General features: G+C 43.2%; 2 protein-coding genes and 1 long non-coding RNA gene across 6 annotated transcripts in view; 2 read left to right on the top strand and 1 right to left on the bottom strand.

The window, feature by feature from the left end:
* rfc1 (replication factor C (activator 1) 1) overlaps positions 1–3,423 on the top strand; it is an 8,936-nt gene extending 5,513 nt beyond the window's left edge. The window contains exons 17-23 of the mRNA XM_037261625.1: positions 13–108; positions 188–441; positions 527–644; positions 920–1,065; positions 1,129–1,342; positions 1,791–1,982; positions 2,052–3,423. Coding sequence (XP_037117520.1) covers positions 13–108; positions 188–441; positions 527–644; positions 920–1,065; positions 1,129–1,342; positions 1,791–1,982; positions 2,052–2,144 — 1,113 coding nt within the window. The 3' untranslated portion in view covers positions 2,145–3,423. The remainder of the gene's footprint in view (positions 1–12; positions 109–187; positions 442–526; positions 645–919; positions 1,066–1,128; positions 1,343–1,790; positions 1,983–2,051) is intronic.
* klhl5 (kelch-like family member 5) lies at positions 2,911–23,650 on the bottom strand. Of its 3 annotated transcripts, XM_037261657.1 has the most exons (14): positions 23,497–23,608; positions 19,875–19,923; positions 8,488–8,676; positions 7,257–7,393; positions 6,996–7,192; positions 6,691–6,903; positions 5,786–5,972; positions 5,507–5,731; positions 5,245–5,320; positions 4,829–4,915; positions 4,640–4,714; positions 4,420–4,557; positions 4,181–4,352; positions 2,911–4,041 (listed from the first exon to the last, which is right to left on the bottom strand). In XM_037261657.1, exons 3-14 carry the CDS (start codon positions 8,640–8,642, stop codon positions 3,985–3,987), a joined length of 1,719 nt encoding a protein of 572 aa, XP_037117552.1. In that variant the 5' UTR covers positions 8,643–8,676; positions 19,875–19,923; positions 23,497–23,608; the 3' UTR covers positions 2,911–3,984. The 3 variants fall into 3 exon arrangements, with proteins under 3 accessions (XP_037117552.1, XP_037117544.1, XP_037117535.1); XM_037261649.1 differs by lacking the exon at positions 19,875–19,923 and having other exon boundaries at positions 23,497–23,650; XM_037261640.1 differs by lacking the exons at positions 19,875–19,923; positions 23,497–23,608 and adding an exon at positions 16,302–17,873.
* LOC119128876 lies at positions 8,675–15,319 on the top strand. 2 transcript variants are annotated; one of them, XR_005099089.1, is made up of 3 exons: positions 8,675–8,783; positions 8,917–8,988; positions 14,791–15,319. It is a non-coding gene; the product is annotated as an uncharacterized LOC119128876 (long non-coding RNA). The 2 variants fall into 2 exon arrangements; XR_005099090.1 differs by lacking the exon at positions 8,917–8,988.

The following is a 23,650-nucleotide window of genomic DNA, read 5'->3' as shown; positions in this document are numbered from 1 at the left end:
TCCTCTTTTCAGGCAGCGATGATGTCCATTGCTTACAAGGAAGGCATCAAGATTCCGCCTCCGGCACTTAATGAAATTATCTTGGCCTCCAATCAAGACATCAGACAGGTTTAAAAGAAATACAATCACATTATGTAAAAAAAAATGTTATTCGCAGCTAAACGTGAGCTGGCTGCATTTTCCTCAGGTGATCCATAACCTCAGCATGTGGTCAGCAAAAGACAAGGTGATGACTTATGACCAGTGCAAGACTGACGCCGCCGCCGCTCGCAAGGACATGAAGTTAGGACCATTTGACGTCTGCCGGAAGGTGTTCGCCATCGGCGAGGAAACGGCCCACATGAGCCTCATTGACAAGTCGGATCTCTTCTTCCACGACTACTCGCTAGCGCCCCTCTTTGTCCAGGAGAATTACTTACACGTTCGGCCTGCCGCCGCTGGGTGAGAGAGGCCGCCTGCTCTGTCCGCTTCAACACATGGAACTCTCAAATGTTAGCCGCAATTGACAAAGCTGTGCACTTTTTAGCGGCGATGCAAAGGCCCACCTCGTGCTACTCAGCAAGGCTGCCGACTCTATCAGTGACGGAGACCTGGTGGACCGTCGCATCCGCTCAGGGCAGAACTGGTCTTTGCTACCCACGCAGGTACCACATGGTTTTCAATTAAGAAAAATCCACCACTCAGCATAATTTACTGTAGTTTTTAGTCTGCACATAATTTCAGCGATTGAAATTAGGAAGTGCATCATGGTCAAGATGCAGCTCGTGACAGAGTACAAAATTATTTTTTTATTTTGTTTGTACTCTTAAAAAAAAGAAAATTGTTGTGAGTAAACTAAAATAAAAATGAACAAGTTTTAAACTCTTTCTAGACCGTAACCAGGTAATGATGATCACGATCAATGTGTGTTTGCTCCTAGGCCATCTACGCCAGTGTAATCCCAGGTGAACTCATGAGAGGTTACATGAGTCATTTCCCGTCCTTCCCAAGCTGGCTGGGCAAGAACTCATCGGCAAGCAAACATTCCCGTGTCGTCCAGGAGCTGGCCACGCATATGTCTTTGAAGTAAGCGTGACATGACATGTCCATTACTCTGGCGGGGTGCTCAAGATGTATTGTGCTGTGCAGGACGATGAGCAGCAGACAGGCGGTGAACCTGGACTACCTCTACTACCTGCAACAAGCCCTGCTCAGCCCCCTACAGAAGATGGCGGCGGAGGGGGCTGGTCAGGCTGTGCAGCTGCTGGACAATTACCAGCTCGTCAGGGAGGACGTGGACAGCATGATGGAGATTGCTTCGTGGGGCGGACAACCTGACCCCTACTCCAAACTGGACTCCAAGGTCAGTGAGGGTTGCCAGACGTCTAGCTTGGGTTTGTGCTAAACCTTTTTACGACATTTGCATTTAATCTATAAGAACTGTGATTTCAAACTTATTCAAGCACAGTTTTTTATTTATGTGAAATACTTCTTAAATAAATGATTATGGAAGTACAATTTTAGTTTCCCAATTTTAGTTTCCCAAGTCTTAAGTGCAGCAACTGTGCATAATGTTAATTATTGTGGCTTAAAATCATTCGATGTACTGTTCATTACCAGTCAAACATTTAGAAACATTTTCTTATGCTATTGAATGAAGTGTTAGCTTAATGCCTACATAATACAAAAATTCCTTGCAACGCACAAAGCTGCTGTGCTCTATTCATATTAATGTACTGCTAAAGAGAGTCGACCAATAGATTTGTTCCTCAAAATAAGCAGAAAACTCAAAACGTGTTCCTTCCTTTCAGGTGAAAGCAGCGTTCACTAGAGCATACAACAAGGAAGTTCATCTGACACCGTACTCCCTGCAAGTCGTGAAGAAGGGGCGCCGTGGCGGGGGTGGGGGTGAAGAAACTGAACTGGAAGTGCAGGATGCTGAGAAGGACGCCTCAGTGTCTGAGGATGAGCGGGACAACCTCAGTGTGGATGCTATGATCAAAGTAAGTTACAGTAAACTGTTCAATTGATTCCAACCAGTATTATATGTCTGCTTGTTTTCCCACCCACAGCAAAAGAAGACCAAAGCCACCAAGAAGGAAAAGGCTGAGGATTCTGGAAAGGGCAAGGGCAAAGGCAAAGGCAAGGGCAAGGCTAAAAAGTGACTGCCGATCTAAAACAGAGCATTGTGAGCTACATCCTGACTATGACCACTTCCTGGCCCTTTTAAATTTGTAAAAGCCTCCCAAACACGATAGTTCACCTCATCATGTCTGTGAGCGCCAAATCATGGAACTGCTTCTTGAGAGTGCAACAACATTGCAGTAATGCTTTGGCTGCTCACTAATAATATTGTTGGATCTAATAATATTGTTGGATCCATAACTTTCCAAATTTAAGGGTGGTCAAAAAAAATGTCTTCATTCCGGCAGCAATGAGCTTGTGGCCAAAACAAGATCCAAGCCCGTTATCATTAGCAGTCATTCACAGGTTATAATTTCATATTTCCACAGTATGTCATAGAAACAGGATATAGCGACAGTGCGGTGTCACAGCTTTTCAGCCAAGTTGGCCTCATTTTGTTTCCTCATTATACGCTGCAAATGCATAATTTGAATTCAAGGACACTGGCGCCTGATGTTAAAGCTTCTCCAGCCATAAATAACACAGCCAAGTTAGCCATCACACTTCGTGTCCAGTTTACCACAACACTTCATCTTCATTTCAGGCTTACAGCAGTCCACAATGTTAATGCAAAAAACCATCAAGTCCATTGCAGCCTGTAACCTGCTGATGCTGCCAACACCTCTTAAGAATAGCAACACTCCTGCTCTGCTGTGTTTTATGGCTGAGTGTTTCTGACAAATGGAAGAGACTTGGATCGTAAACATGCTGTGTGCCGTACTATTTCACAGGGGCAGACCAAAGGTATGTACTTGCTGCTCAACTTTTATTGTATAAAAGCCACAAGAGCACATTAAAGCATACATACATGTGTACATACATCATTGATGGAGGTGCCTTATATGGTATAAAAAAGGTCGCTGTAGTCATCACAACTGTCGTGGTACAAAAATAATCACAGACTATAGTGCAATAATAACCATTTTTGTACATATTAAACAAATGTCGTTTGAGCAAATGTTTATTTTCTTCTTATTTGAGTGACAATTTTACTCAAAATTGTAATGTTCAAAGAAACACATTAGGTTAAAAATGTCATTTTGAAAAAACTAAGCGGTAGTATGAGGAGAACATTTTAATTCAGTAGATGCCTGCGGTGTGACTTGGAAAATAGATGGAAAAATATGGGGGCCATACAGGATATGAAACATATTTACTTGGATGATTGGTTAAAATGCTGAATGCTATTTTCTTTGTCACTAATTGCTTGGCAAATCATTTTTTGTTTCATGTAAAAAAAATAAAAATCACAGCTTTTCACTGCTTCAGCATTAATTTGTCATGAGTGCTATGGCAACAATACATGATCCATTATAGTATTTTTTTGGGTCACATAAAAGGGCTTGTGCTGAAACACTCTTGACAATTTATTTTTCAATAACAATACAGAAACTTTGTTTTTTATGTGAGCTGTTACAATGTAGAAGAAATACAGCAGCAGGCAGAGTTTTATAGTTCCCTCAGGTTGTGCTGATTATGTCAGAAGTTGTTTTATCAGAAGTTGTTTTGTCAGTCGTAAGAGAGGAAAGCTCTTTGCCAAACAATACATTAAAATGTTTGTTACAAATCAAGAGTGTAACTTTTTTGACAGCCCCTCACTAATCTGTCAGCAGAACAGTGCAAGTGTGTGTTTCCTGTAAAATAGGGAGTTGAGATGGGGAAAGTGGCTGTGTTACTCAAACAAGGCCAGTCGAATGCTTTGGATCATGGCTGTCACTGCTGGAAGAGATGAGGAATTATTGTTCACATTATAAAAGTCCCCTCGCACTTCTAGTTGGCTTTGGTCCTTGCAGCTTGCTGGGCCTAAGTTGTGTTATGTTCTCACATTTTGACCACCACTACACTCGCTCCAGCCCGGCCCAGACACAGCGGCGCCACCTGGTGAATGCAAGAACTGCATCATCAGCACATCATAGCTGCACTGAACATGCCCTTTATTCTCAATACAACTTAAAGGTAAAAATGTGACACATTAATTTTCATGAGTTCAACTAAAAAAATGTGGCAGTTTGTGTACCTGAGACCACTCATTGGTCTGAGGGTCATAAGCCTCCACAGTATTGAGATACATTTGTCCATCGTAGCCCCCGACAGCATACAGACGGTCGCCAAGAAGACAGACGCCCACTGCATCTCTGCTGATACTCATGGGTGCCACTGTTGTCCACACATCAGTCTGAGGATCATACCTGTACACATAATTATTATTATTATTAGAAAAATTGTGGATATGCTATGAATATAATATTTTGTTACCTCTCCACACAGTCACTTAGCCGAGAGGCCAGAGATGATGCAGGAGCATCGTGACCGCCGATGGCGTACAGGAAGCCGTGCCAGGTGGCCACGCCCACACCGCCTCGCCGTTTTGCCATGGGGGCACAATCGTTCCATCTGGAAATCAAGGTCAGCAACTTGAAACCACCAGATGGGTAAAAATATCTGAGCAGCAGCAAGTGGGAAATAAAGCAGAGACCTGTTGGTGTGAGGGTCAAAACACTCCACTGAACGCAAGCAGGAGGAACCATCACGACCTCCGACTGCATATAATCTGGGAAGGAAAAAAAGGCTCTTATCCTTAGATCCAACAATGACCTCCAAGCTTTCTAGAACAAGGCGACAACTCCAGAGTGACTTATAGTTTACAATTTACACAATAACTTACTTGTTATTGAGTACTGCCACTCCTACAGTGCTTCTGGGTGTGGCCATACTGGCAACAAAGCTCCATTGGCGAGCTTGAGGGTCCCACCTAATAAATTAAATAAAAGAGTAACAAATTACCCTATCAATCTAATGAGCGCTAATACAAGAGACATGTTTTTGTATTCAGATTGCCATCTGAGAGTTGCCTTATAATGAAGGTCGTTTACAGTGTAGTCACCAAAACATTTTCTAATGTGAAAATATAGCTAAACATTTTAGGGCAATACTGAGACACACAATAGTAGTCCCACTAACCCACCAAGTCTCAGAAAGAACCTAAATGTGTATATTTATGACACCACTGTGATAAAGATGCAATAAAATTGCACCTTCCTCATCGTGAGATGTTGCAAGGGGTGTAAAACGCTCGCTCACCTTTCTACTGTGCTGAGATAGCTCCAACCGTCATGTCCCCCTACTGCGTACATCGGCCCTTCAAGGACGGCTACACCTGCAACAGCCCATCACATGCTTTTCGTGAGACTGATTTGCAACTCGCTAAAACCACACATGGTTTTATTGTGTACGGTGTTAGCGTGCAGAGTTTACAGCATGTTGACACCTCCACACTTACAGGATGGCTACCTTAAGGGTTAATGTATGTATGTAGTCATGCAATCTCATTTGGGTTCCTCACCTAGGCCATGTCTGTGTGTGGATATGGGTGGCATGACACTCCAGGTCTTGCACTGAGGGTTGTAACACTCCACCGTGTTGAGGGTCTTGAGTCCATCTCGCCCCCCCACCACATAGAGGCGGCCATCCAGGACGGCCACGGCAAATTGAAGCCTCCGACCGCTCATGGTAGCCACCTGCTTCCATTTGTCCCGCCGTAGACAGTATTGCTCAATACTTGTAGCACCTGCAGAAAGCCAGATTTAAAAAGGAAAAAGAAAATGAGTGAGTGATTTGCTACCTTTTGTAGCGTCCATTCCGCCCACAGCAAACATGGCCCCAACAGTGGCCTTGCGGGGGCGAGTGCGCGGGCTTTGAAGCAGGGGCCGACACTGGGGCAAGAGATGGTACTTCATTCCCTCCATCAACAGCCGCTGGCAGTCCACGCTGTCTCGGAGCATGGGCCTGGTCTCCAGGTCTGCTAAGAACTAAAGCAGACCACACAAAATTCCTTGAACACTGAATAAAATCAATTTTCAGCGCATATAGCAGCTGAGCAAAATGGATAAGCAGCTTATACCCTGACCCCAGGGAGAATCCTTCAGTTGAGCTCACTCGCTGAGAGACACATTAGGGTGAGCTTCCATTAGCTGCGTGTGTGTCATAAAGGATGACGGAGACACGCAATCCTGATAGATGACGACACATTTTATGTATAATCCTGATGTAAGGAAATCCCCTCCTTGATGCTTCTTGATATTAAAAGAAGATTGTTGATTGCATTCTTGCAGCAGATTGTTCTATTTACAGCTAACGGATGCGACAGCGAATGCCAAAGATTGTGTAGATGTGTGCTTGAGAAGATGTAAATGAGGAGCGGGGATCAACTGCATCCTCTTGATGAGTAAATCCCGGGCTAGAACCTGCTAATAAGGTGCTGAAAGAATATTTATGACGCATCTATCTGCGAGTAATTTATTTTACATTTTATTGCCGTTTTACAAGTCCTGATGTTGCTCAATGTCAATCTATTTGTCAGTTTAACATGGCCATGGCTCCCGTGAAAAAGCTCTCTGGCTGTCGCCTAGTCTACACTGTCTGCCATCCATCTTGCCGCTGATCATATGTTACAGCAACTTGTGACCGGGGCAATGTCATACATCCGAGGTGCGAGGAGAGATGAAGGCAGATCAACGCCGCCCTCACCTGCGGCTGGAGCAACGGCAGTCGGACGTGAGCGAGAAGCGACGGAAGGTGACGTTGTCGGGCGGCCACGTCGTGAGTCACCCACGTCAGCAAAGCGGTTACAACCGTCTCCTCGTCCGGAACGTTGATATCATCAGACATGAGCAACCTCTCCATCTCATCCACGGGAAGCAGCATGAACTCTTGGGCCCCAATCACCTCCACAAAGTGTTCCTGGGGGTAGGGTGAGGGATTAATGTCATTCATTATCCTGGGTTGACTCTTAAGCTCCTCTCGGTGTCGAGATGAAGTTAATGGGCACCCACCATGGTGTAGGTGTGAGCGGCTCTCTGCAGGTCGTGGCAGCCCTGCGCGTTGGCGTAGGAGCTAATGCCGAGGCAATTGGAGGGATGGAGCTGCTTCATGAGGAAGGAACAACAAGCCTGAACAGCAGAAGACAACTGCAGCAGACAAGAGGCGGACAGCAAAGACTCAATGGTGTCCTCCCTCAACTCGAGACGTCCTGAAGAAAACATGACAAAAGGTGACGATTCAATTACCATTTCAATTTTAATTTTAAATCCTACCTGTGTACGCATATTGCACCAGGGTCCACAATGCATCTGGGTCAACGCCCTCCATCTTCACCTCATCCTGTTTGGCCTCACGCACATCGCTGGTGAACATGGCCGCAAAGTAGTCAGACACAGATGAGAGAACCAGCCTGTGAGAGGTCAGAGATTACATTGTCAGTCCAGAAAGAGCCAAATTAATATGTTAAAACAGAAGATCTGTTCGGAAGTTAATACTTTATGACAATTGTGATTGTGAAGATAATTTATCTTATTGTACCAATAAAATAGCAGCGTTAACAAATTAGTCATCAGGTCAAAGAGCTTGAAGTTAATTAATGTCCAGTTAGCCTCTTTTGCCAGTAGCACGGACCTCTTGTTTAAATAAACAGGTGGTTGGGTGGCCACATAAAAAAAGGCTAGCTGATAAAAAGTCGAAATGCTTACGTCAACCGTTATCTACCAAATTCACCTAATGCCTGATTGGATCAGAGATAAGGCTGAGAATACATTGTGGCATCTGCTTGGATGATAAAATGGAGATGAGTGGTGACCGATCAAGAACCTCTAAAAAATAACGGTGAATGTCAGCTGTAATTTTGCCCCCCCCCCTCCCATAAAGAAACATGCAGTTAGCATTTTGCTACTCTTTGCCCTGCACCGTCCTCCCCAGCCCTACACTGACTCATCCGATCACAAATCACACTTAGACACATTCACTGCCTCACAGACAGTTTGAATTTATAGAAGTCGAACAAGAATCCACATGACACAGTCAGTAGCAGGGTCGCCCCAATATATTATTGCGAGCATTCCCACCTCGAGTGATTTTTTTTTTTTTCCAGAGGGAGGGGTGTACACTAGCAATTTCCGACTGCCTGTGAAAGTGTCAGAATGTGAATGGATGAGAGTAGAGGCATGGTGCGACTGCATCCAAGGACTGTCAGGTGGATACCTCCTATGTCCAAATCTGGTTGATATCATTTTTTAAAATTTTTATTTTATTCTTTATTATATTTTTGTTTTTCATTTTTTGACTACACCTACTATTTGTAATATTTTTTTTAAAATAAAAAGGTCAGTGCTACAGCTAATTTAAATATATTCATTTAGTTAAGATGTATGTAGAAGTTCTTTAGATGAAATTATTTCCTAATGATAAAATATAATATAGTGTCTACATTATATTTCTACATTTATATTTCAGTGCGTGTTCTCTTTCTGTGCTATTCCCTCTTTGTGCTACCTGTGCGCGGGTATCTGTCTGTCTCCAGCCACCAGCGTCACATCACACAACTGTCGACTCCTCAAGTAGCCCTCCATCTTGCGGAAGGTGATGTCAGCATGGGACAGAGCGGTGAATAAGCCCTCCTCGGGACACGCGCACGGCTCCATCGACATACATGAAGACAGCGTGGCAGTGCTGTTGGACGTCCTGCGTGATGAGACGGACGGATGTGTGTGGGTCGCAGATAAGCAATGAAGTATTGCCACAAGGTGAATCATCAACCATCACGGCTCCCAGGATGGCATTTAATTGATGTGAGTGTTTTTAAATTTAGTGGCCCCAGCACAAAGTGATTTAAAAAAATCTTACCTTGAGGGATGATTGCAATTCAGAAACAGAGACATGACATGCAAATCAATGTTGTTCGTCTAATCCAATGTTTTCTAGATTCTTTCGTCGTGATTTTACAATCACAGCACAGATAACATCACACTCCACTTATCCTCAAAAGGGTCGCAAGTAGGGGTGTAAATCGCAGGTTTTGTAACGATACGATATCATATCGATACAAAGATCCACGATACGATATTTGCCGATATCATAAAGCCTGCTGTGATTCATTCACGATACATCACGATATAGAGCTCTACGATCGATATAGAACAATATCCTGATTTATAACAATTCATACGCAAAATCAACAAGGTACTGCAAACTCTTTATTTAGGAAATTACAAAGTGCTTCCAAACGAATGACTTGAAGCCCAAAGGGGAGCGAATTTCCTCGTCTTCTTGGACAGACACTAGCCATAGCACCAGCCCAGGAGCCGCGTAGTTGTCGGCTCCCCTTTCACGTGCCTGCTCTGCTCACAACACAACACGCCGCGCAATGCTCCCGGAAAGAGGAAGCAAGCAACAATGAACTGGATTTCAAAATAAAGTCGCGGCTAATGTCCGAGGTCAAAAACGGGCGATATAGATCGATGTTTACGTTTAGCATCGATGCCAACAAATCGTAGAGCATTATATCGATTAATCGATGTGTATCGATGAATCGTTACACCCCTAGTTTCAAACTACTTTTAGGGTTTCTAAGAATAGGGTTTCTAACTAGGCTTTCAAAACTAGGGTTAGGGTTTCCGACCAGGGTTTCCAAGGAGTTTTGCCATTGCTAATTAGGGTTTCAAACTAGGGTTAGGGTTTCCGACTAGGGTTTTAAACCAAGGTTAGGGTTACAAACTAGGTTTTAAAGCTAGGCTTAAGGTTTCCAACGAGGCTTTCAAACTACTTTTAGGGTTTCTAAGATTAGGGTTTCTAACTAGGCTTTCAAAACTAGGGTTAGGGTTTTCGACTAGGGTTTCCGAAGTTAGGGTTAGGATTAGGGTTGGGGTTAGGGTTTCTAACTAGGCTTTCAAAACTAGGGTTAGGGTTAGACTTAGAGTTAGGGTTAGAGTTAGGGTTAGAGTTAGGGTTAGGGTTACTAACTAGGCTTTCAAAACTAGAGTTAGGGTTAGGGTTTCTAACTAGGCTTTCAAAACTAGGGTTAGGGTTTCCGACTAGGGTTTCCAAGGAGTTTTGCCATCGCTAATTAGGGTTTCAAACTAGGCTCAGGGTTTCCGACTAGGGTTTTAAACCAAAGTTAGGGTTTCAAACTAGGTTTTAAAGCTAGGGTTAGGGTTTCCAACGAGGGTTTCAAACTACTTTTAGGGTTTCTAAGATTGGGGTTTCTAACTAGGCTTTCAAAACTAGGGTTAGGGTTTTCGACTAGGGTTTCCAAAGTTAGGGTTAGGGTTGGGGTTAGGGTTTCTAACTAGGCTTTCAAAACTAGGGTTAGGGTTAGGGTTAGAGTTAGGGTTAGGGTTAGGGTTACTAACTAGGCTTTCAAAACTAGAGTTAGGGTTAGGGTTTCCGACTAGGGTTTCCAAGGAGTTTTGCCATCGCTAATTAGGGTTTCAAACTAGGCTCAGGGTTTCCGACTAGGGTTTTAAACCAGAGTTAGGGTTTCAAACTAGGTTTTAAAGCTAGGGTTAGGGTTTCCAACGAGGGTTTCAAACTACTTTTAGGGTTTCTAAGATTGGGGTTTCTAACTAGGCTTTCAAAACTAGGGTTAGGGTTTTCGACTAGGGTTTCCAAAGTTAGGGTTAGGGTTGGGGTTAGGGTTTCTAACTAGGCTTTCAAAACTAGGGTTAGGGTTAGGGTTAGGGTTACTAACTAGGCTTTCAAAACTAGAGTTAGGGTTAGGGTTTCTAACTAGGCTTTCAAAACTAGGGTTAGGGTTTCCGACTAGGGTTTCCAAGGAGTTTTGCCATCGCTAATTAGGGTTTCAAACTAGGCTCAGGGTTTTCGACTAGGGTTTTAAACCAAAGTTAGGGTTTCAAACTAGGTTTTAAAGCTAGGGTTAGGGTTTCCAACGAGGGTTTCAAACTACTTTTAGGGTTTCTAAGATTGGGGTTTCTAACTAGGCTTTCAAAACTAGGGTTAGGGTTTTCGACTAGGGTTTCCAAAGTTAGGGTTAGGGTTGGGGTTAGGGTTTCTAACTAGGCTTTCAAAACTAGGGTTAGGGTTAGGGTTAGAGTTAGGGTTAGGGTTAGGGTTACTAACTAGGCTTTCAAAACTAGAGTTAGGGTTAGGGTTTCTAACTAGGCTTTCAAAACTAGGGTTAGGGTTTCCGACTAGGGTTTCCAAGGAGTTTTGCCATCGCTAATTAGGGTTTCAAACTAGGCTCAGGGTTTCCGACTAGGGTTTTAAACCAAAGTTAGGGTTTCAAACTAGGTTTTAAAGCTAGGGTTAGGGTTTCCAACGAGGGTTTCAAACTACTTTTAGGGTTTCTAAGATTGGGGTTTCTAACTAGGCTTTCAAAACTAGGGTTAGGGTTTTCGACTAGGGTTTCCAAAGTTAGGGTTAGGGTTGGGGTTAGGGTTTCTAACTAGGCTTTCAAAACTAGGGTTAGGGTTAGGGTTAGGGTTAGGGTTACTAACTAGGCTTTCAAAACTAGAGTTAGGGTTAGGGTTTCTAACTAGGCTTTCAAAACTAGGGTTAGGGTTTCCGACTAGGGTTTCCAAGGAGTTTTGCCATCGCTAATTAGGGTTTCAAACTAGGCTCAGGGTTTTCGACTAGGGTTTTAAACCAAAGTTAGGGTTTCAAACTAGGTTTTAAAGCTAGGGTTAGGGTTTCCAACGAGGGTTTCAAACTACTTTTAGGGTTTCTAAGATTGGGGTTTCTAACTAGGCTTTCAAAACTAGGGTTAGGGTTTTCGACTAGGGTTTCCAAAGTTAGGGTTAGGGTTGGGGTTAGGGTTTCTAACTAGGCTTTCAAAACTAGGGTTAGGGTTAGAGTTAGGGTTAGGGTTAGGGTTACTAACTAGGCTTTCAAAACTAGAGTTAGGGTTAGGGTTTCTAACTAGGCTTTCAAAACTAGGGTTAGGGTTTCCGACTAGGGTTTCCAAGGAGTTTTGCCATCGCTAATTAGGGTTTCAAACTAGGCTCAGGGTTTCCGACTAGGGTTTTAAACCAAAGTTAGGGTTTCAAACTAGGTTTTAAAGCTAGGGTTAGGGTTTCCAACGAGGGTTTCAAACTACTTTTAGGGTTTCTAAGATTGGGGTTTCTAACTAGGCTTTCAAAACTAGGGTTAGGGTTTTCGACTAGGGTTTCCAAAGTTAGGGTTAGGGTTGGGGTTAGGGTTTCTAACTAGGCTTTCAAAACTAGGGTTAGGGTTAGGGTTAGGGTTACTAACTAGGCTTTCAAAACTAGAGTTAGGGTTAGGGTTTCTAACTAGGCTTTCAAAACTAGGGTTAGGGTTTCCGACTAGGGTTTCCAAGGAGTTTTGCCATCGCTAATTAGGGTTTCAAACTAGGCTCAGGGTTTCCGACTAGGGTTTTAAACCAAAGTTAGGGTTTCAAACTAGGTTTTAAAGCTAGGGTTAGGGTTTCCAACGAGGGTTTCAAACTACTTTTAGGGTTTCTAAGATTGGGGTTTCTAACTAGGCTTTCAAAACTAGGGTTAGGGTTTTCGACTAGGGTTTCCAAAGTTAGGGTTAGGGTTGGGGTTAGGGTTTCTAACTAGGCTTTCAAAACTAGGGTTAGGGTTAGAGTTAGGGTTAGGGTTAGGGTTAGGGTTACTAACTAGGCTTTCAAAACTAGAGTTAGGGTTAGGGTTTCTAACTAGGCTTTCAAAACTAGGGTTAGGGTTTCCGACTAGGGTTTCCAAGGAGTTTTGCCATCGCTAATTAGGGTTTCAAACTAGGCTCAGGGTTTCCGACTAGGGTTTTAAACCAAAGTTAGGGTTTCAAACTAGGTTTTAAAGCTAGGGTTAGGGTTTCCAACGAGGGTTTCAAACTACTTTTAGGGTTTCTAAGATTGGGGTTTCTAACTAGGCTTTCAAAACTAGGGTTAGGGTTTTCGACTAGGGTTTCCAAAATTAGGGTTAGGATTAGGGTTGGGGTTAGGGTTTCTAACTAGGCTTTCAAAACTAGGGTTAGGGTTAGAGTTAGGGTTAGGGTTACTAACTAGGCTTTCAAAACTAGAGTTAGGGTTAGGGTTAGGGTTTCTAACTAGGCTTTCAAAACTAGGGTTAGGGTTTCCGACTAGGGTTTCCAAGGAGTTTTGCCATCGCTAATTAGGGTTTCAAACTAGGCTCAGGGTTTCCGACTAGGGTTTTAAACCAAGGTTAGGGTTTCAAACTAGGTTTTAAAGCTAGGGTTAGGGTTTCCAACGAGGGTTTCAAACTACTTTTAGGGTTTCTAAGATTAGGATTTCTAACTAGGCTTTCAAAACTAGGGTTAGGGTTTCCGAGCAGGGTTTCCAAGGAGTTTTGCCATTGCTATTTAGGGTTTCAAACTAGGATTAGGGTTTCCGACTAGGGCTTTAAACAAAGGTTAGGGTTACAAACTAGGTTTTAATGCTAGGGTTAGGGTTTCCAACGAGGGTTTCAAACTACTTTTATGGTTTCTAAGATCAGGGTTTCTAACTAGGCTTTCAAAACTAGGGTTAGGGTTTCCGACCAGGGTTTCCAAGGAGTTTTGCCATCGCTAATTAAAGTTTCAAACAAGGGGTAGGGTTTCCGACTAGGGTTTTAAACCAAGCTTAGGGTTACAAACTAGGTTTTAAAGCTGTTAAGGTTTCCAACGAGGGTTTCAAACTACTTTTAGGGTTTATAAGATTAGGGTTTCTAACTAGGCTTTCAAAACTAGGGTTAGGGTTTCCGACCAGGGTTTCCAAGGAGTTTTGCCATTGCTAATTAGGGTTTCAAGCTAGGGTTAGGGTTTCCGACTAGGGTTTTAAATCAAGGTTAGGGTTACAAACTAGGGGTGTAAATCGCGGGTTTTGTAACGATACGATATCATATCGATACAAAGAATCACGATACGATATTCGCCGATATCTTAAAGCCTGCTGTGATTCATTCACGATACATCACGATATTGTGCTCTACGATCGATATAGAACAATATCCTGATTTATAACAATTCATACGCAAAATCAACAAGGTACTGCAAACTCTTTATTTAGGAAATTACAAAGTGCTTCCAAACGAATGACTTGAAGCAACAAAAGCTTTCCTTGTCTTCTTGGACACTAGCCATAGCACCAGCCCAGGAGCCGCGTAGTTGTCGCCTCCCCTTTCACGTGCCTGCTCTGCTCACAACTCAACACGCCGCGCACTGCTCCCGGAAAGAGGAAGCAAGCAACAATGAACTGGATTTCAAAATAAAGTCGTGTCTAATGTCTGAGGTCAAAAACGGGCGATATAGATCGATGTTTACGTTTAGCATCGATGCCAACAAATCGTAGAGCATTATATCGATTAATCGATGTGTATCGATGAATCGTTACACCCCTAGTCGCAAGTGAGCTACTCTGACGTTTAAAATCTTGAGTGCATATCACTCCCTCTCTTAAATGTTGTCACTAAAGGTGGAAAAATCAATATTTGTACATTTACAACAAAGCGCATGAATGCCTCCACATGTGAGCCGGCAGCATTGGAAGCAAATACCCCCGCAGAGATTTATCAGCCCGCTTCACTTGGGTGAACTTTTACAGCAGCTTTCAGGGAATCGCTTGAACTTTACTGCTTGGTTTCAGCCTCACTGCTCTCATTAACTCCTGGGGAGGGGAAGGGCTTTCAAAAGCAGAGCCTGCTAGCATCTGGCAGGTACAATCGTGCCTTGGCTTGCTTTCCCATTCTCACTTTTCTACCTTGAGCATAGATTACCTTTGCACTTTAGGATGTTTTCCCCATCATCTACCAATATACTTTTCACTCATTTCTAGGCTAAAACCTTTTGGGGAGACCAAAAGCTAGCATGTATGTGTGTCTCCAGACAGATGGTGGTGCCCCGGGAGATACTTTGAAGTGGGCAAAGGCTGCTTTCCAGAGCCCCTTAATCGAGCTTGGCAGGCACCCGGTATGAAGCGGCAGAGAGTCTGTGGCAAATCAAGACTATGATTCTAAACTGGTACGGCGGCAAGTACAACCACACACAAAACTGTTGTTGTCCAAACTAAGCCAAATGAAGCTAAGACGTGGAAACGAGCCATTGGCTTGGAAGCATCTGGCCATTTGCCTCTACATTGTAGGAAATGCAAATGGGGGGAAAAAAGTTCCTTAATTGTTAAGAAAACTGCCTTCAGTTTCTGGGAAGACTCTCTTCAAGATGTTGGAGTGAGGGGTCTCAATACAGCACCATACCATTTTTGTAATTCCTCAAACTCAGAAAACAGTATAACTGATTTGTTGGCTGAAGCAACTATTACAACTCAATTCCGACAAAACACAGGCTGGTCTACGAAGTACAGAGCACAATGACTCCAGATGGAGGACCAAAGGTGATGGATTGGATTTAAAAAAAATTGCATCCGGAAAGACTGTATTTAGACTCCCACCACATTAGTAAAACATAAGCACACCACACTATATTTTTGAAAGGGATTCGACAAGGAAGATGTCCCCCCCCCCCCCCCTTTTGTAGCTCTCAGGAAAGGACTGACACACAACTAGTCCGTATAGTGTAATGGCTCCTTGCAATCTGAGCTACCCAGACAGTATATGCTGCATGGAAGAACACATCTCCGTGTTGGTATGGCAACCGCAACAGGAACATGCCTGCACAATATCCACACAACCTCAATTCATGTTCAAATTGTGGTCTCATTTTTCCTCTGCTGATTATATGGTCTCCGTATCGATTACATTACATTGGTTTAATTAAAAAAAAAAAACCATTGAGGATGGATGAAAACAGACCCTGACTCAGAATATGTGTCAGTCAGTTGTATGACTTATTCCATGTTGTTTTTCCACGCACGCACGCACGCGCACGCACGCACACCATCTTGCGCTCACCCAATCAATCGATAAAGGTATACGTCTGGTTTTGCTAAAGATGAATTTAAAATTGCTTTGTTGCAACATATGAACTGAATGCACAGTCTGCGTACCACACTATCACATCACACATTTCAGTGAAACGATGTCCTTGAAGCTGCACGCAAGCCTTGACCTATCATGTTAATTTGCAATTCATTTAAAAATTGGGTGTGTTCAACAAAGCCTGGATAAGACGCCTCATCAGTAGGGATGTTGATTGGAGGTAAGCGTTGAAGTGGTCCCTCGACCACCGCATCATGTCTGCACGGCTGCAACTGGCTCAGTTCCATTGCACTTTTTATATGGATTCGGTCGAACGCATCCATTCTCGGTGATGCTGAACTGGAGTGAAGTACGTCCGACAACCATAAGTAGATCACAGAATGACTCATCACAACTATTATAATAAAAAATACCGTGAAGTCACTTGTGCCACACTTTTCAGGTAAATACACCGCCTCATACCTGCAAGAGCTGGAGTCAGTATCCGGGTGGTTGTTGTTCTCCTCGGTGCTCGCCGCTGCCTCCCCGTCTCCGCCTGCACGAGCGGAGGTCTCGGCTCCCAGTTGCAGCACCGGGGCCTCACCGAAGGGCTCCATGTTCGAGACCGGGCGAGAGCGGCGACGTGGCGGCGGAGAAGCCCACGCCGCGGGGGAGCTTCTACACTCTGGCTGGCTCGCCGATCGAGAGCAGGAGTTCGCGGTCGCTCCAGCTCCACCCGAGCCGCCCCGACTCCCCGACGATTCAACAAACTTTCTACTGCTGCAAAGGTTCGATCCGGCGCTGCCGCTCGTCACGAGCCCGCCGTGGCTACTACCGACGCCGGCGGAATTCGAGCCGCCACCGCTAAATGAAGAAGGTCCCTCTGAGGGGGAGGAGTGGCCGCCCGATCTCCTCCCGGCTAAATAGTCTCTTAGCGGCGGAGAGTGAGGTGGGGGCACCGCGGGGTGACCGAACCACCTCCATCGGATCCTGAGGATCTGCTTGACATCGAACTCCTTCCGTGAGGAAGAGTTCGAGCTGCCACTAGACATAACAGCCAGGGGGCGAGGCGGAGGAAATGACGGGAGGGGCGCCAGCCGCTCTGCTGTTCTACAGCTGAGATCTGACAGCCTCGCGCTCTTCGCTAACGTTAAATGCTCCTGGACCGAGGAGCACCACGACCAGCAGAGAGAGAGAAATCGTGGGGGGAGGCGGGGGATCTGATCTCCAGAATCTCTGCCAAGCATCTCATCCACAAACCCGCAAACATTTGCTTTCTGTGCAAATGAATGACGCCTTATGAATTGACATCACCAGTGTTTCCTAACCTTAACCTAGTCGATGCACATGCAGAATTGGCACCCCTGGTTAAGGTGTATTCAAATCCCATGGATGATTTTGAGAGAATAGTCGAAAAGCCCTGTATTTTCCCATCTTGTGAAATGTTATAGAAGATAGTGTGGTTTCATTGGCAAAAACAAAAGTCCGCCCATAGTATTAAGTCCAAATGTGAAACGAATGACCTCATTTTCAGTGTCCACAAGAATGAAATTATTGATCCAACTGGTGAAATTGTCTTTCCTCCCAGGGGTGAAACCCTTCCGAAATAGAGTGAGATTGAGCTCAGAGTAGAGATGCTCCTCTTTGCCGCTTCAGTGACTCTCTATTGGCTCTTGAGGTCTAAAGTGCTCTATTACAAAAGAGGCTTGCATGTTTCTAAAGTCACACAGCACAAATGCTGCTTCCTCTAAAAATGGAATTAGCTTGTCCTTGCATAGTACATACGTGCCCGTCTCCTCTCTCCTTCACAAACCACTGTTCCACACCGCCCATTACATCAGTGGGAGTGGGCCCCGTGGGAAACCATCTCGTCCAGATGCCCAAGGCATTCAGTACATCAGCCAGGCGGAACCCTCACATTCTGCCGTCACCACAGCATGACCACAGGATGTGTGGTATAGTTCTGGATGCACTTTCATCAGCAGGAAGGAAGTGACCCTCTTCAGCAAAATCAATAAGGCAAGCAACTAAGGTCATTTTTTAAGTTATGTTGATGTTTACTCATAAATTGGCCCTCAGGACAAACAGCTTCATTCATGGGTTTTTTTGCGTGTTCCACACCTTTATCTAGTCAATATTTATGTGACATTTATATAGGGGCCAAACGAACTGTTTTTCCATCTTTTCAGTTTTCCAGATTTTTTTTGGGCTTGGCTAAAACGGTAAATCGTGACACATTTCAACTGGGGCATGAGTCGCCCTTTCCCAACCACGTGTTTCATGTTGTTCAGTCCACCGCCTGCTATAATATGTTGTCATGCAAATTGTGGGTATATACGATGAGAACACAAGTGGGTAGTCTCATTAAAACCAGAATGAGTTGGTGATAAATTTGTGATCATGTGACCACCAGTGATAATAATCTATCACTGTAAATGTATTGATTTCTACAATGATTCATTTTTCTGAATGACATACAATAACATCACCCACACATATCCCCGCTTGAATAATGGTCAGCATGCACCTCAATGAAATACATCAAATTAAATTTAGACCAGAATGTTTCTGGAAAAGCTTCATCCAATTAATGGCCAATCTGTTGTCGTGCTACAATGTTTTGTTCCTATTCCCTTTCTAAAAATAGACGGCAGTACCAAAGTGTACCACTCCCCAATTAAAATGTAGAGAAAAATCATGTACAAAAATATGTTCTGTAGCGAACTGAACTGAACGGGTTGGTACAAACATCTTTATTAGTGAAGCTATCTGTTTTACTCACTTGGTTGTGCAGCACTTTGAGTGTACTTGCAAATGGAAACACACATTACCTCTGCGCGTGCACATTTTGCCAGTAAACACATGCATCACCAGTCACATTTGGCCACGTTCCCTGTTCCCGTCTCTGCCTGACAAAAGAGCTACGATATATTTACAGCCACTTGTGCCCCGAGGAAGGAAAATGCATTTCGCATATCGGTCGTTTGCTGTTGCAGCTTAAAAGCGACGCTGTTGGGAGGTTACATGGGTGACTTTACCTTTTACATTTGCTTTCTAATGCATGCACACAAGCACGTTTGCTCCATTTCAGTCAAAGGTAAACACTGGTCCCATGGCTACCTACATTCGTATTGTCTTGGCTGTTATTGTGGTGTCGTCAGGTTACCATTCACAAGTCAATTGAGCGTATTTACGGAAAAACAATACTCACAACCACATATATTCATCATCCTCCACGCTTAAATATTACTGCAGCTTCCTGAGGAGCTGTGTCTGTCTCCATGTATTTCTGTAGCTGTTCTCTTGTGCAATTACCCAGATCGTAATGAATAGTCGATGATCTTCTGATTATCAATTATTGCACAACTGCAGTAGAAAAATATTGCAATATGGTGATTCCCACCCTTATCACATACAAGGTGCAAATATCGTACACATGCTCACTGCCAACTTCAATTGTGTGATTCTAAACTGTGTCTATTGGTATGCAGACAGCTCCTTTTGTTCTCCACATCATCCATCCAACGTGACAGTCACAGATGGAGGAGTGTGCTTTGTGAATTACAATTACACTGATATGGTGGTGCACTAATGAACAGCAAATTACAGGCACATGCACACACACACGCTAAAGACTTGGCAACGTTTGAATCTGCATGTGCACTATTTAAAACACAGCAACTACACTTGATCATATCCTTATTAACTTCCATCAAATTGGTCAATGTAGAAAGAACATAGATCAAGGACTGCTTCATCAGTGCTGTGTGTGTGTCAGTCGTCTCTTTGGCAACCAGCGGGTTTGCGGCGTCTCTAACCACATTGTTAATGAAAAGTACACCATCCATAAATCAAATACATAATGTGAGCTAGCAAGTCCTTATAATAACTATGCGGACATCATTAAATGCGGATAGTTTACAAATATTCAGGCCAAGGCCAAGTATACAGTTTGCTGTGCAAGAAACTAATTTGCATAAAATGCACAAACAATTCATAATCCCCCCCCCCCCCCCTTTAGCGTGTGTGTGTGTGTGTGTGTGTGTGTTTGCTTACAGACACTTGTGAGCAGGTCTCTTAGAATGGCTGAGGCATCAGTTTGCGGCTGCATACAATAGAACAGAACACACATTCTGAATTATTAATAGAAATGAAAACAACTCTTTTTTTTTTTTTGTCAGTGATTGTCTCGTATTCTTGTCCTTAGGCAGCAGCCACCTGGCACCTGAACAGCTTTCCCACGACTGAGTGCAACACTCGACTGGTGCCGGCATACATGCAGCAATTTACGTGTGGCAAGGTTAGGCAATCAAACACATACAGATGGACGGGCAGATAAGGACGCACGCAAACAAACTCTGCAAAGACCTTACAATATATTTCATCAGCCTCTATCTTTTTTCCACTGGTTGGCATCTCTCCTTCCAATTTCCCCAACTGGAAAAAAACAACGATGGTATCTGTGTCATTTCCCTGCTTTTTTCCCACTATAGTGCTGCAGTGCCCTCTTTTCTTGTTCCGTCTCTCCGTAAATGGGCCGAGAGAGGAGAGGAAGTGGAAAACACGACTGAGCAACCGAGCAAGAGATGGAAAATGAGAGGGAGCATTTACAGCCAAATAAAGAGCAGGCCTTAATAATTTAATCTGCCGCAAGCAGCTAACCAATCACAGAGAGCCCATCGCTCCAATGGAAATGAGAAAGAGATAGCGGGCGCCGCTGACAGCCCCGCCATGCTGTGATAAATTATTTCAGGTCAAACACTTGTTTAAAAACTCTAAAATCCTCCAAGTCAAATGTCAAAACCAGAGACAATGAATCATAACACTAAAGGGGAAATTAACATTGTGCGCTCCTGAAAAGTTTTCATATTTTTCTACAAAGTCAAGCCCAATTGCAAGTTAATTTTTTTTCCGAACATTTGTTCAAGACTCAATGAATTTGACACCCCTGCTCTATAGGCCTTTGACTGACAGGTGCCCAAGAAAATTATTATTTTCACATTGTGGCATTTAATGACCCACCCCAACATGAGCAGTTATTTTAGCAAATGCAGTCTTTCTCTGGAATGATGCAATCTCTAGCACAGCCAGTCAAAAAAATATATATATTTGTGGTGTGATTCCACATCTAATGCCAGTCCAGAGACTCACATGTTTATACACAATTCCAAAGTCTGTTTTCCATTATACGTCGCCTTAAAAAACGTTATTTGTGTTTTATTTATTTATGTGTTCTTACTACCATTAGGACATTAGAAGTACAACTTCAATTGCTGACATTCAATGACAGAGCACAGTAAATTCAAGTCAAAGTGACTTTTGGAATGCACAAATGAGTGAGAAAGTCACAGGCGGTTTCCTTTATTGCGCGTATAAAGAAAGATAATCATTAGGCTCAGGCGATGGGCAATTTGTCCTCCAATAACCAAAAGGCAGTTTGTGACTAAGTGCAAGATAAAAGAAACACGCAGATGAAACATGTTGAGAATACAAATGAGCACATTGTTAGCGTTTAGCCAGAGATTGTGACTCAGCATTAATCGGCACTATGTGGGATAATTACTGGAGGGGGTCGTTTCAAGGATATCAGCTCACTACTCAGGGAGCTTTTAGCTTTCACCTTGTTTACTGGCAGAGTGAACGAATGAATTCAATCAACTGAGGAGAGTTGACGGAATACAGTTCATCTCTGTACAACACAGTATTTCTCATAAAGCCACCAGCTAGACACGCCATGCAAGAACTGAATAACATTATCCAGAAATAAAAACGTTTGCACGGCCCCCCGCCCCGCCGGCATCAGTGAGAAGACCAATTTTATTGTCACTGATAAGATTGTGATAAAAGTAGTCTAGACGCATGATAGCATTTATTTGGCATAGAAATGCTGAGCTCATCTTTCATCATGCTTTCACAGTACCTCTGAAAGGCTCTAAATATAGAACACACGCACACACACACACACACACATGCATGTTAATGTAAAAAAAATCAGACTGTGAGAAAAGGCTATTTCCACAATTTTATCTATCGATCTATCTATATCTATCGATCAATCAATTGTTTGGTCATCAGCAATTTGTCGTGAGTTTTTCGGTGTGTGTTTTGATTGTGTTAATGATCCAGTTTTATTGCAAGCGCCGTCGACATGCAAAAATGTGTTTTCCCAAGAGGCCTGTAAAATTTGATGGTGCAAGTTGAGACCAATAAGCCCTTTTAAGTGTAAATGTTTATGTTAAGTCATAAAAACACAAGTAGATATTCTCAAGTACCCCGATGAGCACAGAGATTTTCATCCAGTCAATTTATGGAGTGGAGGCACTTTTCTTCTTCTATTGCACTGAGAGCTGTTTAGGTGAGCTGCACTTGGTGCACATTGATTTTTCCTTATGTTCAAAAGATTTTATTGACATGGGCTTTTCGCACTCGGCACTAAATCATTGCGTGCTCCTTCCTCCCCTTCCTCCTCCTCCTCCTTTTCTCATAGATGCTTTCATTTCCCGATTCTTTATTGCTTTCATCTCTCTTCCATTTCAAAATAATAACTTAGATCACAGCTATTTAATTAAAAAGCCCAGGGAAATGTTTTCAAGTTTATAGTCAGTGTCTAGCAAAAAAAAAAATATTCCTCTAACATTCATATTGCAGATATTGTTGTTTTCTATTGCTCCCAGTATGCCTCAGTGCACTTTGACATTACCAATGTTACCAGTAAGCACATAATTTTTGGATTTGGCAAGGCATGTGAGCATGTGAGCCGCAGAACCAAAAAGTATGAGGCAGCGAGGCTGTCAACTGTGTGGTGGAGATAAGACCTCACCTGGCAGCTGTGCCTACAACAGGATATGTGTGTGTGTGTATTTTTATTTTATTTTTTTTAGAATTGAGTGTTGATAAATGGTAATCATTTCCAATAGCAGAAGCAACAGAGTGAGCATTTTTTAACTGTGGCAATTTTATCATACAAAGTAAAACATATTTTTTGATAAAAAAATGTGGATAATTCATTTGAAACAGCAAGTTTCCATTTTGTCCGCAGGCCTTATGCAAATGTTGTAGGCAGAAGGATGATGCTCGAAGTTGTTGCATCTATTTTTTTCAAGTCATAAAATTAGTACTGATTTAACAACTGAGAGACACAGCTCCAACGTTTGAGAGCGGAGAGAAAGGCTTGATTTTTCATGACTTTGAAGCCTCATTTTACGCAGATATTCTGGCGATTTTTTTTAACCTTTTCAATTTGGCAGGGTTGTTAATAACATTGTGGTGGGTCGAATTTAGAGGACATATTTATTGTCACTTTAGGAGGACTTTAAGAAGAACCAACAATGAAACAACATTTGTCTGATCCACAGCAAGAAAACCTTTTAACATTAACAATGATGCTAAATCAACACTGGAAGCTCATTTTCTGTCATTATGGCAAGATTAAGGAGGATTCATGTCATCTGATTTGTAATGTCATTATGGCAAGATTAAGGATGATTGAGGTCATCTGATTTGTAATGTCTATAGATTCACTCGTCTCAGTTCTATCAACACCAACACGACACTAAACACATATTAACGCGACCATTTAATCAAAACTCTAATCGCAACACACTGTCCATCATCTACTACAGCGCACACCATTGCTCCTCTCAACACTCTCACTCAGATACATGAGATTTCGACTCACATTGTGCTCGCAGGAGATCGAGATCCATTTGTCAGCCTTGGTGTGAACCGCGACAGGAAGTAGGGGCGGAAGAGAAGCGTTGAGCCGCAGCGTGCTGAGTGTCGACGGCCCTGTTGCTTCATCGCCTGCCTCGTTCTCAGCCGTGAGCTTGGAC

The sequence above is a fragment of the Syngnathus acus genome, chromosome 1 (genome assembly GCF_901709675.1).
Source record: "Syngnathus acus chromosome 1, fSynAcu1.2, whole genome shotgun sequence".
Classification (NCBI taxonomy): Eukaryota; Metazoa; Chordata; class Actinopteri; order Syngnathiformes; family Syngnathidae; genus Syngnathus; species Syngnathus acus.
The sequence above is the reverse complement of the archived record's forward strand: the minus strand, read 5'-3'. Positions and strand labels throughout refer to the sequence as shown.

What these genes read in the sequence shown, in the direction of transcription:
- klhl5 (XM_037261640.1), bottom strand. Translation starts at nt 17,065, where the DNA reads ATGCTTGGCAGAGATTCTGGAGATCAGATCCCCCGCCTCCCCCCACGA. An exon ending in CCGCTCACACCTACACCATG is followed by an intron (nt 6,904 to 6,995) that starts GTGGGTGCCCAT and finishes CCCTACCCCCAG; the next exon opens with GAACACTTTGTGGAGGTGAT. An exon ending in CACACACAGACATGGCCTAG is followed by an intron (nt 5,321 to 5,506) that starts GTGAGGAACCCA and finishes GGGCTGTTGCAG; the next exon opens with GTGTAGCCGTCCTTGAAGGG.